Here is a 17560-nt window from a genome sequence, read left to right on the forward strand (position 1 = left end):
CAGCTGGGTGTCACAGCTGGGTGTCTCAGCTGGTGTCACAGCTGGGTGTCACAGTGTCACAGCTGGGTGTCTCAGCTGGGTGTCTCAGCTGGTGTCACGGGTGTCACAGGTGTCTCAGCTGGGTGTCACAGCTGGTGTCACAGCTGGTGTCACAGGTGTGCTCAGTGCCTGTGGCTGCTGCTCTGCAAAAGTGACAGAGGGACTGCCACAGCAAAGAACCCACTTGTTTGTGTCCACAAGATCTGAAAGTCCCTAGCACAGGCTCCAGTGTGTTCAAGGAGGGAGGTAATACCTGAGAATTCCCGTGGTGCTGCCAGCACTGCAGGAATCCCTTTTCCCAGGGCAGGCAGTAGGGATGCAAGCATTCTGTTTGGGAGGGGAAGAAGCAACAACCCACAGCCAAACCAGAGAATGCTTGAATACATTGTATTGTATTGTAATATGAATACATATTACAAGAATGCTTGTAACTTTTTTCTTTCCTGATCTACTTGTTTTGCATGACATGGATTATGTTTGTTTGCATATTTGATTTTCCATCTGGCCCATGTCATTTGCATCTATTAATTTTACATGCATGTATGTGGCTGAGTTAGAGAGGTCATGGCTAGGCTGGCCAAGGAGAGCCCTTCCCTGAAGTGCTCAGTGGTGGGTGGGACTTCACAAATCCCTCTGGGTGACCAAAGGGGACAGGGAGAGTTTATGCATCTGTCATCCACCCATCCACACTTGCTCTTCATGTAACACCTGGGTCTCATAATATGTGAATTATAGGAGACTTGAGAATGTAAAATGTGAGGAGGCTTTTTCAGCTGAATTGGCCAGTTAGGCAGTGAAACTCCTGCCTTGGGAAACGCAGGAGCAGTTCTCCCCTAATGTAATTCTGGAGTTAAATTCACACTGCCTGAATGCAGAGTGGAGGGAAGAGTGTCTGGCAGCAGGCTCCATCCTGAGAGACTCAGAAGATTCTACTCGTTTCAAATGTACTTACTTGAATTTTATCTATGATACAAATTAAAGTGCAAGAAAACATTGGCTTGATTCAACAGCAATGACTGACAGCAAGAGCTCTGATTTAGGGAAGATTTGACAGTTCTGAGAGGTCAGCAGATGCTCTGGCCTCGCAGTTTTGTTCTCCCTTGTAGCCTAAATAAGAGTTCTCTGGTCCCCTTCCCTTCTTCCTTTGGCCCTTGCCTTTCTGTGCTGTGAAATGAATGACTGTAACAGCTGTAAATTGGTGTGTGACTGTATAAACCCACAAACGACAGATGGAAGTTGTTGGTCAATTCTGCTTTTATCACCTTTCCCCCAAGGAACCCTGAGAATGCTTCTCCCTTCTTTGTGTAGCTGTCTTAGGTTAGAAATAGAGCTATTCCATTATCATTTGATAGAGGGGAGGCAGTTCCCTGCTGTTCATGGGGCAGTTTTCTTTATCTGTCCCACAGCCAATCCTCCCTCCAGCAGATCTCTGCTGTCCATGGCCACTGAGTGTCCCTGCAGGGCTGATCAAATTCCATCATCCCATGGGGAGATGCTCCACCCAGAGCAGGAGCCAGGCATTCCTACCTGGATACAATCTGAGCCTGGAACAGCACAGCAGCCTTTGCCCACTGCATTCCCAGAGGAGCAGCTTTCTCCTGCCCTGCATTTTTTTTTTTTTTTTTTTGGTTTTTTTTTTTTTTTTTAATTTGTTTGTTTTGGGTTTTTTTACTATTACATTTGGTTGGTTTGGTTTTTCTTCAGTTTTGTTTGTTTGGTTGGTTTGTTTGGTTGGTTTTTTTTAGTTTTTCTAATAAAGAACTGTTATTCCTATTCCCATATATTTGCCTGAGAGCCTTCTAATTCCAAAATTATAATAATTCAGAGGGAGGGCGTTTACATTTTCTATTTCAGGGGAGGCTCCTGCCTTCCTTAGCAGACACCTGTCTGTTCAAACCAAGACTATAGCTCTTGATAGAACTAAACAAAACCAAACTGTTCTTGGCTGTCATTATAACAACTTGCACATCAGCATAATTTTTTTGTTGCATCTTTTAAAAAACACAAATAAATCCCAAGGTGTTAAAGCAAGCAGGTACATGTTGCTGCCTGTCCTCCCTGGCAATGCAGACAGTTCTTGTAGCAAAAAGCCGACCGGTAAGGATTTGCAGGGAGGAATGATGAATCTGACTCCATGTTCTCAGAAGGCTAATTTATTACTTTATAATGCTATATTATATTAAAGAATACTATACTAAAGAATACAGAAATGATTCTTTACACTCAATGCTAAAAAGATAATAATGAAACTGGTGACTCTTTCCTGACACAGCCTGGCCCTGACTGGCCAAAGAGTGAAAACAACTCACAGCAGAATCCAGTGGAACAATCACCTGTGGGTAAACAATCTCCAAACACATTCCACATGAGCACAGCACAGGAGAAGCAAATGAGATAAGAATTGTTTTTCTTTTTCTCTGAGGCTTCTCAGCTTCCCAGGAGAAAAATCCTGGGTGAAGGGATTTTCCAGAGAATGTGAATGCCACAGACAGGTAAGGATTTGGTTGGTGTTTTCTGTTTGCTTTTCTTTTTAAAGGGGTTTGGGGAGTAGACTGTGATTTCAGCAGTAGAGGAGTGGTGCTGCTGGGGAGGAGCAGGGCTGGGAGCTGAATCCTGAGTAAGCACAGAGCAGCTTTAGGGGCTCAGGGGTTGCGCTGTGCTTTGCTCTGCCACAGGGCTTTGTGCCAGGGGTGACGCTGGCGCTGCCCGTGAGGATGGGAGTCATTGCTCTGGTCACTGGGGGTACCAGTGCAGCTGGGGGAGCCAGGCCCACTGAGGCCTCAGGATTTTAACTTTTCTGTTTTTCAGATCCTGTACAGCATTAGTGCACAACTCCAAACTCCACAGCCTGTCAGCTGCTGCTCTCCTGTTTTATTCAGATAAAAAATTCCTCTCTGGACCTGAAACTCAAGGACAGCTCACTGTCTCAGGCACCAAGAGATGTGAAAAACAATGAATTGGGGAGCAAACTTGGGAGTCAATTACTTCATTAGCTAAAGCTGTAATTGGAGAATTAACCCCTGATGTGTAAATGGACCAAACTTATAACTGTCTGAAAAACTGGTGCCCATTGTCCACCTTGGGTGCAGCCTCTGGGAGGATGTGACTGCCCAGGGTGTATCTATTGAAGGCCTTTAATAAACACCCACTTTATTCTCTTAATTTTATCTGGCCTCTGTTTTAGGTAGCCACCCTGAGGCATCACCACCAGGTGTGATGTGGGACTGCTTGTGCCCTTTGGGTCCTAAAACCTTCTCTTGGAGACCAAGAACCTTCAGGGGCTTTCCAGATTCTGTCACTTTATGTAAAGCTTGCTGGGAAACAAAGGACACCCTGGGCACTCTGCAGAAGTACCCTGAGGCTCCTGAGGAGGCTTGGGCTTCACTGAGTGCATGTGTTGGCTTAGTAAGAAATGCTGATTCAGCTGAGGGATTAATGAGTGGAGGCTTGCAGCTGCTTGGAGAGCAGCAGCTTCTCTTCTGGAATAGAGATTTGCTCCAGAACCCCAGATTTTGGTAAAAAGCTGTGTGCTCACTCATTTTCTGACCAGTTAATCAACTTCTGTGAATGAAGAGAGAATCAGGACCAGGATTATGTGTGCAATGTAGTCTCAGGCTCCTGGTACTGTGCAGGCATCTGCTGAGGATCTGTTGAGCAGGGAAGGAACCTGTGCATGTTTTTTGGAAAGTGGAAGTGTGTAGGCAGATATTACCAGTACTGGGGTCAGCCATGAGTGATGAGACCTCCGAGGCTGGCTGTAAACACCAAGTGACATTGGCAGGCCCAAATTTGCCCAGCCTGTGTGATTCAGTTCCTGGTGGGAAGAATACAGAAATCTGTATTAATATAATTAATGTTAATATAATTAATTATATATAAGTTAATATAATTACTGTGGACAGCCTCTTCCCACTGCTGGCAGAGTTTGGTGGGGCTGATGTGTCTCCTCTGGGCTTCCCCCCTTGCTCACTCTGTGGAACATTAATTACAAAACCTGCTGCATGGTGACAGTGGAGGGGCTCTCATAGTGACTTTGCTCAGCACAGGCTGGTGAACTTATTTTGGGGTAGGAAGATTGGAAGTCTGAGGTTTTATTGGGGTGTGTGTGTCAGTCATGGATGGCACAAAGCCCAAAACACCGCCAGGCTTCCAGGGGGGCCATGAGAAGCTGAAACTCACTCAGGAGCTCATGGGTGGCACACAGGCTCTGGGGGATGCCAGAAATGTCCTTCCCTCTCACTGGACACAGGAACATCGTTTTAAAGATGCTTTAAGCTGTGCCTCTCTGGTGATGGTTTTAAATTAGGCTGCTGTGCTTTGTACTTAAATGGTGCAGGAGCTCTGCAGAGTTCAGCTGAGGGTGACTGAGTCTGTGCAATTCCTGAATTGGCCTGGGAATGCATGCTTGAAGATGCCTTGGGTCTGAGCTTTCTCAGATACAAAGAAAACTGCTCTCCTTACTTTCTAGTAATAGAAAAGTAACTTTTTAGCCAGAGACCAATGCAAAAACTATAAAACCACAAATTGAGTTAATTTTACACTTAAGAAATCCAAGGCCAGAAGGGATCAGTTAATATAATTACTTGTATGTTGTTGTTTTACTAAGTAGTTTTTGTTTGTAACCAAAGCAACTTGTATTTGCTTCTGGAAATATATTCTGTCTCACTTGACATTAAAAGAAAGGAAATTCATTACTTCTTCTGGTGTCTAATTTCAATCCTTTTCCTTCTCATGTCAGACAATCTGGACCTACTGTCTAGGTCTTGGCACTTAAGGCTCTACTTTATTGGATTAAAAGACTTCTTGAAGCCATGATTCCTCAGCTGGTAAGTGAGCTATAGAACATCTGTGTAATGCAACATAGGCAGTGTAACTAATCAAATCACCCTCACTCGTCATCTTGTTTAACTAAATTAACTCAAGGCCTCATGCTCTGAGATGTATTTTTGTGTCTGAATGTTTTACGAACCAGCTTGGATATTTTTTTTAACCTCCTTACAATGCAGTGCAATGAATTTCACTTGCTGAAAACTATAATGAAATGCTAATGTTGTGTAGGGAGCTAAAATCGCCTGGGAGGAGAGAGACTGTTTTTCCCCTTTGCTTTTCCTTTAGCTTAGCTCATGCAGAAGCCCGAGAGGCCCAAAGTGGACAATGTAGAGACACTGTTCATTCAGATGATTGTGAACGTGGGAATTTGCTAGAGGATGCAACTTGGAACTGGGCATCTCATGCAGAAAGAAAAAGAAATCTCTTAGGAGGCAGAGGAAGGGCAGGCCTCTGGTTAAGACAGCTGGATTAGTTTGTGAATCCCTGCTTTTTCCATATGACCTTGGAACCATTGTGCTCCTCTGTGGATCAAGATGATTTTTCCCTCCTGTCCTGGATTGAAAGGTAAGTGTGTGTTCTATTCCCATCTGTCAGAGCTGGGCAGTTCTCTGCTGCTCACTGGGCAGTGTTCTTTATCCCTTCCACAGCCAATCCTCCCTCCAGCAGATCTCTGCTGTTCATGGCCACTGAGTGTCCCTGCAGGGCTGATGAAATTCCATCATCCCATGGGGAGATGCTCCGCCCAGGGCAGGAGCCAGGCATTCCTACCTGGATACAATCTGAGCCTGGAACAGCACAGCAGCCTTTGCCCACTGCATTCCCAGAGGAGCAGCTTTCTCCTGCCCTGCATTCCCAGAGGGAGAGCAGGCCCATCTCCAGCAGCCCTGGAGCTCCAGAGGAAAACTGCAGCCTTGTGCAGGATCCCTGCTCCAGCAGAACCACAGCTGGCACTGCAGGAGGGCTGAGCCCCCATGGGATGGGACTGTGCCACCACCCTGACACACAGGGGCCAGGGCATGTTCTGACTCTGGCAGTGTTGGGTTTTGTATTACTGCATTGGGTTTTGGGTTTTTAAAATTTTCTTACCTAGTAAAGAACTGTTATTCCTGCTCCTCTATCTTTGCCTGAGAGCCCCTTAATTTCAAAATTATAATAATTCGTAGGGAGGGGGTTTACATTTTCCATTTCAGGGGAGGCTCCTGCCTTCCTTAGCAGACACCTGTCTGTTCAGACTAAGATAACTCCCAGTCCTATCCACACTGCCTTGTGTGTATCAGGTTAAGCAGGGATGGCCCAGACCATGGCCTAGGCACACCTGACAGGAGATGTGCTGCTTGGCCCAGCTGTTTTCATCTCCAGAGAAAAGAACAAGTGGCTTGGACAGAAGTTTGGGAGCGCTCCAGCAGCTGGACACAGATCTGTAAAACCTGTGTGTGTGTGCAGGGTGGGGAGCAGTCAGGACTGGAGAGCTGCTGCTGTGAGCGTGTGTACAGAGCTGCGCTTGGACAAGGGGCAAAAAACTGGGAAATCCTGAAACTGGGCTCCAGCAGCTGGAGCTGCCAAGTGTGGATGGCCCCTTGGGGCTGTGAGGCTGTTATCTGAGCAGAGTTTACCATAATGTGGCAAGGCTCTTGGTGCCAGGATTCAGCAACACTCACTCCATCACTTCTCAGAGGAAAGAATCCTCCTTTTTTTGAGACATTTTAATATTGTTCTGCTAACAGCAGCATCTTGGATGGTTTAAAATGTAAGCTGTGTTACAGACAGGAACCAAGTGCCTGCTTAGCAGAGATCTCCTGTGTGATGTCTGTGCACCCCCTGGACCTGCTGCCGAGGCCTGGGCTGGTTTTATTCTTCTGTGCCTTTAACTGGAATGGAGACTGAAACATTTATTTGGAGAGGGAGACTGCAGAGAGCTGCCGGATACTCGCCAGTGGGAGATGAAAGACGATGCAAGTTGATTGGTGTGATTTAAGAGCTTGATCTTGCCTCCTGGCCAGAGGCTCTGATAAAAGACCTGGGACATGTTGCCAAGAGGTTGGGAAGAGGTTTGAACTCCAAGTCCTCCCAGATGACCTGATCTAACAAGGAGCATTTTTCCCCTGTAACAGGTGTGACTGACATGCAAAGAGAGGGGAAAACGAGCCCTTCTTTCCATTATTCTCCACCTGAATATCAAATGAGAGGAGACCTGTTAGTGTGCTGCCTCTCTCTCCTGTTCCAAGGCAGTGCACTGTCAGATCAGATGGTCTGTTTGTATTACTTTGGAATGAAAAAGAGTAAATGCAGTTTCTATAAAGAAGGGCTTGAAAAGGCTTCCCTGGTTTTTCATCAGAGCTGTTAGAAACCTTCCTTCCCCACACTGCCCCTTCCCCAGTCTCACCCCCAAAATCCTCACCTCTTCCTCCCTTTGTCATGCAAGTGTCAGATTTGACACCTTTGCAGTAAGGTACAGAAATGCAAATGGACAATTCCAGCAACACCTAATCAGAGGATGTAAACTTTCTGTGAACCTAATTTGTGGATTAAAAAAAAAAAAAAAAAAAAAAAAAAAAAAAGCCTTATTGCTACCACATTTCTAAAGTGCTTTTGACGCTATTGAGAAGCTCTTCATAGTGCTGCTCTGACCTGGCTTTTCTTTTCAGCCAGTACAGCACAGGTAAGTGCTCGGGGGAAAGGGCTGGAACCCCTCTGCTCCTCCCAACCACTCCAGCTCAGGGAGAGCAGCTGTCCAGGTGGCCTCAAGCCCTGCTGCCTGCTCTTCCTACAGCAGAGGCCACGGGATGCGCCCGGGAAGGCTCCCCTGGCTCTGAGAAGGGCAGCAGCACAAGCAGGAGTGGGAAAGGCAGCAGCTCCCTGCCTTGGCTCCCACTCTCCAAGGGCAGTACAGGGAAGCTGAGCACATCTGCAGGGCTGCTGGGCAGGGATGACTCTGCTTCGAGCCCCCAGCCCCTGCTGAACCAAAGCTGGCACTTGTGTGTTGACTCTGGGCTGTGTTTCTGCCACCAAAGTGTCAGGATTTGCACTTGCTTTCGCGGGAGCATTACAGAGAGCCCTAACAGAGAATCTTCAGGCCATGGAGATGAAGCCAAGCCAAGCTGCCTCTGGTGCTCCTGCAGCAGTGGAGAGGCTGCCTGGGCCAGGATCAGTCCTGCATGTCACTGCTGAAGCCACTGAGCTCGGGCAGGGTCTGAGTGCTGCTGTCACGTTCAGGAGCCGGGCTGTTCCAGCCACTGGACGTGAGTCTCAGGCCGAACAGGGTCACACCACGGTGAGGGGCCGTGTGTGAGCCGCCCTTGGAGCGACAGGCAGCTCTGAGCCAAGAGGGGAGAGTGATGTATCAAGCAAGATGTGAGACCTGAGGGAAACGATAAAAATAAACCTGGACTTGGGCTGGGGCTAGAGAGGCGCAGCCTCGGGCCCAGAGGTCATCAGGGGTGTGGGGTGTTAGCTTTAGTGCAAGTGGCCCAGGCCCCATTTACACTTCAAACCCCAACCTCCCTCCCTAAAGCAGAAAGGGCACTACAGCAGGGCTCTCACCTCCTCTGGCTCAGCTGGGCTTTGCCCCTCTCCTCCAGCCCAGAGGGAATTGAGCACAACAGGGGATGAGAAGGACCAGACATTGTGAAGGACAGCTCTGAACAAGAGCACCCACCTCAGGTAAAGAAAACGACACAGGAAAGGCCTTGCCAGTGCTCCAGTTTCTATTTTTATTATTCTGTGTGGTTATTAACAAAGGTACATGTCTAGTCCCTTGGTCGTTGGGCTGCTTCCTTTCTTGCTTGTTCTATGTTTGGGAACTTCCACGTATTAAGACACTTTACAATCCTTTTTTTCCTCTTCACAATGACAGCTCTCTGAAGGGTATTTTATCACAGCAAAAATAACCTGGCATCTCCCCAAAGCAAGAACCAGGATAAGAATGCTGAGGGTCCCCCTCTGAGCCCCCAGAAACATTAAAGAACACCTTCCAAATCCACTGCACTCTCCATTCAATTGAGTCTTTTTTTGCTCTCCACCAACAAAAAAAACCACCCAAAATGCAACCCGCCCTCCTGTGAAGTTATGCCCCAGGACAGGATTTGCCTAGCACTTCTGAAGTTGGGCTGTGCATGTGAGAGCAACGCCTTCAGATGGCAGATCAAGTAGAGCAGGCTTGAGACTGGCATCCAGACCAACCAGCCCCAAACTCTGTGGCCTAGGACCAACCTCAGCCAGCCTGACCTTGCTCATCCAATAAACTTAAGTGTCAACTAGAATTAAACAAAAGAAATATTTGAATTGCAATAGCTAAGTTAACAACGCTTAGCACAAGAATTAAGTGCTTAATTACCAGCATTGTTTCCATGATATACACACATTGGTGTTAAGAGCCAACAAGAGGGAGCTGTATTTTTAATGTTCTTAAAGCGGTTAGAAACACACACGTTACACAATATATGCCACGTTGTGAATTCAGCGGTTTTTTATTAAAGATTAAAAATAAAACACATTTGACACCCTAATATACATAAAGTCACAATAAACTCAAATGTGCTAAAAGCAAAATGTGCATAAAGACACTCATTTCTAAAAGGCACCCTGCCACCAACATCTTTTTAAAATGTCTAATTCCACCAGGTTTCTAGTTTTCTCTCCCTTCCCTAAAGGTGAGACTTTAGACTGCTATCAGGTATAGACACCTTTCAGGGGTCTGTGCTATCACTAGAACACTTGAAACCGTGCATGCAGACTTAGCTCCAGCTTCTCCTGGAACGAACTATCGTGATTCAAAACGCACAAGGGCTTTTTCTCAAAAGGTAGCGGTGTTTGGGCCGCTTCTAAGGGCCAAGAAGAAAGAGACAGGGTTATAAAGTAACTGCTTTTTCTCCACCAGAGAGCTTTGCTACTACAAATCACTTCCCTCCTCCCCCCCATCCTCTCGTAAGAGCAACCCCCAAAGTTACAAAACGCCACACACGCACAGGGATGAAATGTTAACGCGTTCGCTATTAGGCTGTCAGGGGGTGACAGCGTCAGTGCCCGAGTCCGCAGTCACAGCGCTGCACAGACACTCACAGGCAGACACACAGACACACAGACGTTCACAGGCAGACACACAGACGTTCACAGGCAGACGCTCACACACACAGACGCTCACCACACGCGTGTGCGGGGCACCCTGCCCTCCGCACAGGCAGGTCTGCGCTGACTCCGCTGTTACCAGGGTCTCCACATGGATTTGGGCGAGCCGGGCGAGGGCCGGCCCTGCGTCTGGGACGCGTCCAGTCCGTCCGTGGGGGTCTGGCCCGGCCCGGCCTCCGCCTCGTCCGAGTCGGAGCAGGTCTCTTCGCTGGGGGAGGGCGAGAGAGCCGGGGCGGGCAGGGCCGGGCCCGGGCGGGCTCCGGCCGGCAGGGCCAGCGCCTCGCCGGCGGGCCAGGGGCCGAGGGCCGGCTCCCCCACAATGTCCGTGACCGAGTCCGGGCAGCCGCCCTCGCTGAGGGGCATGGACTCCAGCAGGTGGTTGAGCAGCTCAGCGGCCGTGGTGGCGTCGATGCCGGGGCAGCTGGAGACGAAGGTGTGCACCTCGTGCATGCACTGGATGTACCCGGCGGCGAAGCGCTCGCTGGCCTCCAGGAGCCGCCGCCCGCCCCCTGCGTCGCGGGGGACAGAGAGGGGCGCGGGTGAGGCGCGGGCCGGGCCGGGCGCCCCCCCGCCGCTCACCCTCCGGTCGCCGCGGGGCCCCGCGCAGCCCTCGCCGTGCGGCGGGCGGTCCCGGCCCGGCGCCATTGCCGCGCCGCTCCACCGCTCCCTCCGCTCCCGCCCCGGGCCGCCCTTTTTATACCCCGTGATTTGCATGTCAATGAGCCCATTGGCCGCGCCACGCGGGCAGCGCCGAGCGTTGGCCGAACGGGCCAATGGCGACCGCGCGCTTTGTCTGCGGCGGGGCGGGGCGGGCGGAGCGGCCCCGGCGCTGGGCCCGGCCCCGGAGCGGGAGCGTGCCGGGCCGGGCCGTGCCTTGCCGGGCCGTGCCCCCGCCGGCAGTGTGCGGCTCCGCGGGGCAGCTGCGCCGTCTCTCAGCCCCAGTGACCCCAAGCCCCAGCGCCCGTTACGGGCTCAGAGCCTCAGAATACCCGTGTGTGCGGCTGGGGTGTTGGTGGAACGGAGGGCACAGTGGGGCCGGCCAGCTGCCGGCGGGGCGTCAGCACCGACCTGGGCCTGCAGGAGTCATTGTGAGCCGTGACCGGGAAGCCGCGGGGCTAAGCACGCACAGCTGGCCACGGAGCCGCTCTTGTCCTGCCCCGTGCCAGCGGATGGGGCGGCTCTCGGGCCAGGGTGCGGGTCCAGCCCGGCAGGACGCGCTCGCTGTGGCCGTGGCTTGCGGGCACCGCGGCTGCTCGGCGGTGCAGCGCATCCCCGGCCACGGGCAGCTGGGCCCGGAGAGCTCGGTGCCGGCCCCGGCGCGTCCGCCTCCCTGGCTGAAAGAGCCGGCAGCTTTGTGCGGGTAACTTGATGCTGATGACAGTCGGCAGCTGCAGTTCCCCCGTCAGACCGAGGCAAATAAAAGCATTAGGGCTCGTCCCCGAGGAGAGCGACAGGTGTTCGCTCCCGCTCCTTTGTTTCCCTGCTTTTATTCTCCTCGCTAATGCATGTCATATTTTTGCCGCCCGAGGAAACGGGAGACGTGTTCCCCGCTCGAACCGGCGCGGAGCCGCTCGCTCGCCTCCCTCCGTGTCCGGCAGAGCTCCCCTCCTGCTCCGGCTCCGTCCCGGTTTGTCTCGCCACGGAAAGCCCTTTGGCCTCGGTGGTGCTGAGGTTTTCCTTGCGGAGAGGTCTGGCGTGAGCCACACCTGGACCGGTGCCGGTCCCGTGTGGCCCAGGGTACCGGAACGAGCTCCGGGAAGGGCCGGGCTGGCCCTTACGGTTGGCAGCCCCGCTGTTGCTTAACGCTGCTGTTCACCTTCCAAGGGCCGTGTAAAGCTCCGTGCCAATCCATGTGCGACAGGAGAGCAGGCTGGGATGGAGAGGCTCGGCACTGCCTGCCCAAGGGCAGCACGGAGTGCCGGCGGCTAAGGCCAGTCCGTGGGGTATCCTGGCTGGAGACCTCAGCTCAGGCCACTCTTCGCTTTGTGTCGCAGTGGACAGGAGGTGTTATTTTCAGAAAGGTGTTTCTGGTGTGTTTTTTCCTTTTATGTTGAAGCATCAATGCTTGGGTTTTGTCAGTCTGTTCAGGTGGTGACAAGTTTCCCTGCAGAAGGCAGGGGCAGAGTGGGATGTACTGGGGGCTGGATGTCTAAATCTGTCCTTCTGCTTCTGATGCACTGAATTCTCCGTGTGACACAATGTGGCAAGCTGCTCATTCTTTTCAATGATATAATTAATGCTGGCTAAGCAGAAATGCTGTGGACCAGGCCAGATACAGAACATTTTTGTATTTAAGTAGAGACACCTTTTGTATTTAAGTAGAGACACCAGTCACCATTCTCTGGCTGATTTGTACTTAGCCTACCTAAATGGCAGGGGAAAACCACAATTGTATGCATGCAAACTGCAGCAAAGTAACGGGTGCAATTTTGAAGGACCATCTTCATTCTGAAGCAAAACTAGGCACCTAAGGTCATCAGAGGTGTATAAAAACACACAAACGCACACACACATTTGGGAAATGTGCAGTAACACACAATGTATGTAATTACTGGTAAAATATGAACTCCAAACCTTTGTGAGCTTGTTTTCTCTTCAGAGAAAGCTCAGCTTTTCCTAGAATGGGGGTGGGGGGGAAATGGGTGCGCCTGGCTGCTGGCAGGGTTAAAACCAAACCACACAAATATTCATGTATTGGCTGCTCAAACAGTGGGGTTAACACTGCTGTAAAGCGTGTGCAGTCCCCAAACCTGCCAGGCCTCTTCACTGCAGGTGTTGTACCAGCTGTGTGTCAGAGCTAACTTGTGTTCAAGGTGCTGCTTTGTTAATGCAGGGAAATGAGACATGAAGGAGCTCCCGAATTCACCCCAGCTGAGGTTCAGATGTGTCAGGACTTGGGTGGTGAGGCTCTGGTGGCTCAGAGACACCAGTTACCATTCTCTGTCTGGCTGATGTGTACTTAGCCTACCTAAATGGCAGGGGAAAACCACAATTGTATGCATGCAAACTGCAGCAAAGTAACGGGTGCAATTTTGAAGGACCATCTTCATTCTGAAGCAAAACTAGGCACCTAAGGTCATCAGAGGTGTATAAAAACACACAAACGCACACACACATTTGGGAAATGTGCAGTAACACACAATGTATGTAATTACTGGTAAAATATGAACTCCAAACCTTTGTGAGCTTGTTTTCTCTTCAGAGAAAGCTCAGCTTTTCCTAGAATGGGGGTGGGGGGGAAATGGGTGCGCCTGGCTGCTGGCAGGGTTAAAACCAAACCACACAAATATTCATGTATTGGCTGCTCAAACAGTGGGGTTAACACTGCTGTAAAGCGTGTGCAGTCCCCAAACCTGCCAGGCCTCTTCACTGCAGGTGTTTGTACCAGCTGTGTGTCAGAGCTAACTTGTGTTCAAGGTGCTGCTTTGTTAATGCAGGGAAATGAGACATGAAGGAGCTCCCGAATTCACCCCAGCTGAGGTTCAGATGTGTCAGGACTTGGGTGGTGAGGCTCTGGTGGCTGCTGAACAGCAATGATCTCTCAGAAGCCTCAGTGTGAGTTCTTGAGCACTGAGGAGCTGGAGGCACAAGGTGAGCACTTCAGGATGCACGAGGAGACTTGAGCAGCAAATCTTGGCTAAGAACGGCCAGAGAGAGCTGGCCATGGCTGGAACATCCTGCTTCTGTTCTGACTGGGCAGGTGCTGATGGCAAGGCATTGTACATATTTCTGGCTCTTGTTTTGCAGCATGTCTTTTTGTATTTTCTTTGAAAAGCTGCAGGTCAAATGAGTTGACAAATGCTGGAGCTGTTTGTGCAGGGCATTAAAAATGTATGTGCCATAAATATCAGGGCATCACTAGAGCTGCCATTCTGGAGGAGGGAGTCACTGCAGGCTATCTCCTCTAGCCCATAGGGACAATGTGACATTTTTGTGCTACTTTAAACAAGTTCCATCGCATCAGGTGAAGCGAATCATGGTAACCTCATGAATTTTAATGGAAATGTCAACTGCAATCTAGTAAAAGAAAACATTCCTTAGTTACCTTGTCCAATACCTCAGTGTTTGTCCATGCGTGGTGGTTCCTGAAGATTTCACTGAACCCATCTACTCATCTATATTTCATCCAGGTGAAGCCCATGCTGCTCCCTGCTGAGGGGATGTGTACAGGCACTGCTTCCTCCTGCACGAAGGATGAGAGTTTAATCTTTGCTAGACTAGGGAGCTCTGTCCTGCCAGAGACAGGCTCCTACACAAGCTGTAAATGGCAGTTTAGCCAAGGAGCAGTGTTTTAGCAGAGATAATGGCATCCTTGCTGTATGTGTTCTCCTGCAGGCCTGTGTGTAGAGCAGTATAGCACAGCCTATAAAACAGGTTTTAATTCTTTCTAGATGATGCATGAGCACTAATGCAGCTGTGGTGACAGTGGCAAAGGCAACTGTGGGAGGCCATCCTGCAGCCTCAGCTATGTGCCTTGTGTTTTGGAGGCCCAGGTAAGTGGCAAATTCTTATTTCTGACACGTCATGGCCTCACACGCTTCTGTGTGAGTTGGCAGGTGCATTTGGAAGGTCTCTGGCTCCCAGAAGAGCATTCACAGAGACATAATGAAGCTCAAAACATTTTTGAGTACTCTACAGGCAAGTGTGCTGCCATGCATGGCCTTGGACTGGAGTCAGGAGGTGACCCAGGCTCAGCATGGACAATACAATGAGGGCACGGGATAAAGACATGATGAGCATGCACAAGGTCCATTGGAAATGCTTGAGTAGTTTCTTTCATAAATGGTATAACATCTGTTGTCACTGGAGGCACAAGTTCCTGTCAAAAAGACACGTCATCCTTATAAATATTAATGGTGCATATAAATGGTGGTGGGTGTGAGCTGTGGATGCGAGGTTAATGGGTGAGCTGCTCCTTAGGCATCGGTTGGCTGCCATCAGACTTATTTCTGCACTAACAAAAACAAACTGTTTGGCTGGCAGAGTAAGCAAAAAGCTTTCTTCCCCCTCCTCCTCTCCCTGGGGTCCAGTCACAAATGAAATGTGTACTGTAATTAGTCTCTTGCCTTGTCACTGGTGAAGATTAGTCCTGCTTGCAGAGCCGAGGAGCAGAGGAGTGAGGCTGGAGCTGGAAGAGCTGAGGCTGTAGGTGATAAATGGAGCAAATGAGGAAGGCTGTTGGGGGAAGGCTGCAGCAATCCCCATCAGCTTGATCCTAGCTGCCCTCAGTGCCATTGATTTCTCTGCTGTTAATAGCTGATGTTTAAGAGGAAAAGAGGGTTGAATATCAGCACTGAGCTGCTCTTGGACTCCAGTCTGTTTGTTACTGCAAATTGTGTTTGCTGCCTTGAGCAGTGAGTTCCTGCTGCCCTTTTCAAAAACCATAAGGCTTTTCCTATCCTTATTTATTTATCAGCAGACTTGGCAGCAGTGCTAGTGTTCATCAGCTGGGGCACAGAGGAACAGTTCATGCTAGCCAAAACACTAATGAGTAGCATTCAAAAGGGTCTTATGTCCATTCACAGAAGAGACCCAAGACTGTGTTTGTTCCTGTGAAAGCTGGGGGTCCCCTTTGCATGAGAAGATGGGCCCAGCCTTCTGTCAGAGGTACTTTGACTTTCTGCCATTTCAGAGGTGGTGATTTCCAAATGGAAAAGTGGTGAGGGGCTGTACTGACCAAGCAGAGAGGAGAGCAGAGCCTCTCCCCAAGGGTGAGGGATGGGTTGGTGCTGTGCACGGGGGGCACTGCCCCAGCAAAACCCTCTGTGCCACGTTTCTTACCTTGTCACCCTGTTGGGCTCCTACAAAAAGAAGCCTGAACTCAGAAAGCTTCAGCTCCTGCCATTTAGCTGTGGTCTGTCATGACAGGATCCTGTACCCTTGAGGTTAGAGAGCGTCACCCGGGCACATTACATTTGTGGAAGGTATTTCAGGGAGTGAGAATAATTGTCTGAAGCAAGTACAGAGGGGCTTTTTCAGCTGGATTAAAAAACCCCCAGAGTCTGCCTGTGTTGCTTCAGGGAGCAGTAACATCGTGTTTCCAGGGAAGCCTCTTGTATTTGATTTCTCTAATATTTTTGGTAATTGAAAGTTATCTTTATCATGGGGCTGTCTTCATCATAGGCTTTATGCTATGTTTGCAACAAGGCTGCATGTATCACAGTCCTCCTCTGCAAGATATTTATATTAGTTCCTAAATGCCTTACAGGCATCCTCATTAAAGTACATTTGCTTCAGAGAAGGCACTGAAGCCCTCAAACACAATTCTGACGAGGGCTGAAAGCTTTTAAAGGCTGTGCCCTTCAGAGAGTATTTCCTCTGACATGCAGTGCGTGCCCAGGGTAACTCCCAGCCTGACCTCTGTCTGTGACACTCCACATTTGTTGACAGGACACAGGTTTTATTTTTATCAGATTAACATGTACATAATCAGGCTCTGAACTTTGCTCCTGTGTGTTCTGTGAAATGCTCTGGAAAGTGCCACCTTTCGCTGTCCCTCAGAGGTTTGCATTCACTTCACAAAATGCATGGCTATAGGTGGGGAAAAGTCCTGCTCCCTAGGGGAAGTCTGTGAGATCCTTTTTGGCCACGACAGAATACATTTTGTGGTCAATTTTGAGAAACACTGGTCTTTTCTATGTCAAAATATTTTAGAAGCAGGGACCAGCTGAGAGTCTTGGCACCCCATTTTGTGTTTTGCACAAATACTGTGTTTGATCCAGCTGCAGGGGAAGGCTCAGATGGAACAGATGTGTTTTCTGGAGGTATCCATCAACATGGGGCATGGCCACAGCAACAGATATTTGTGGATCTTGTCCGAACTGTGCCATACTCCAGCTCTAAGCTGGTGTTTCTTCGAGGAGGTGACATTCTGTAACCCAGGAACCTGAGGGCTTGGTCTGCTGTGTACTGTGGAAGAGGGTGTTTTTTAATCGCTCTGAGTTTAGAGTGGATTTTAGCCTTGCTGCCCAGCACAGCTCATCTGTTTGGCATAGTGCTCACTTAATTTATGCTCGTGGTTGTGTTCCCTAAGCCTCTGCAAGAGCTCCTTGCATCCATTTTGGTGAGGACCATGGTTAAAGTGCTGCTGGAAGGCGTGGAGAGGTGGTTGTGTGAGGGAAGCTTAGCAGGCAGCTTTGAACCAGCAGGGGAGTGCTGCATTCCCTCCTCTCCTGATGTATTTGTCCCTTCTGGAGGAGCTTAGCACACTTGAAGAGGAGCATTATCTTTTTGAATGCTTGCACTAAGAAACTGCTCTGGAGCTTGAGCACAGGGAAACACGAACTCTACAAGGTCTCTGGAACACAATGCAGGATTGCAGCTGGCAGAGGGAAACACAGTTCTCCTGGACTGTCATTTTTCTGCCTGGATCCTCATTTTTCTTCATGTCTTTTTTTAGTGGGACTCAAGTGCTTACAGAAAAATGCCAAATGTCCTCCTGCTGTTTTCCATGTGCTGGCTTTTGGTCCCGTGGGGCTGCTCAGTGCTTCCACTCACCTTTCTGCTGACGTGGAGTGGTGATGGAAGGGACCTTCTGAGGTGCTGTGCCTCCAAAATCTGTAAGGAA

The 17560-nt window shown here is 49.8% G+C and overlaps 1 protein-coding gene across 1 annotated transcript; it reads right to left on the reverse strand.

Annotated features, from left to right (window-relative positions):
* Positions 1 to 9319: 9319 nt before the first annotated feature.
* LOC121342067 (transcription cofactor HES-6-like) lies at positions 9320 to 10638 on the reverse strand. The gene has a single exon (XM_041416177.1). It carries the CDS (start codon positions 10636 to 10638, stop codon positions 10069 to 10071), a length of 570 nt encoding a protein of 189 aa, XP_041272111.1. The 3' UTR covers positions 9320 to 10068.
* Between the last annotated feature and the right edge of the window lie 6922 nt (positions 10639 to 17560).

Source organism: Onychostruthus taczanowskii, unplaced genomic scaffold (genome assembly GCF_017590055.1).
Source record: "Onychostruthus taczanowskii isolate IOZ18803 unplaced genomic scaffold, ASM1759005v1 scaffold51, whole genome shotgun sequence".
In the NCBI taxonomy this organism is placed as follows: domain Eukaryota; kingdom Metazoa; phylum Chordata; class Aves; order Passeriformes; family Passeridae; genus Onychostruthus; species Onychostruthus taczanowskii.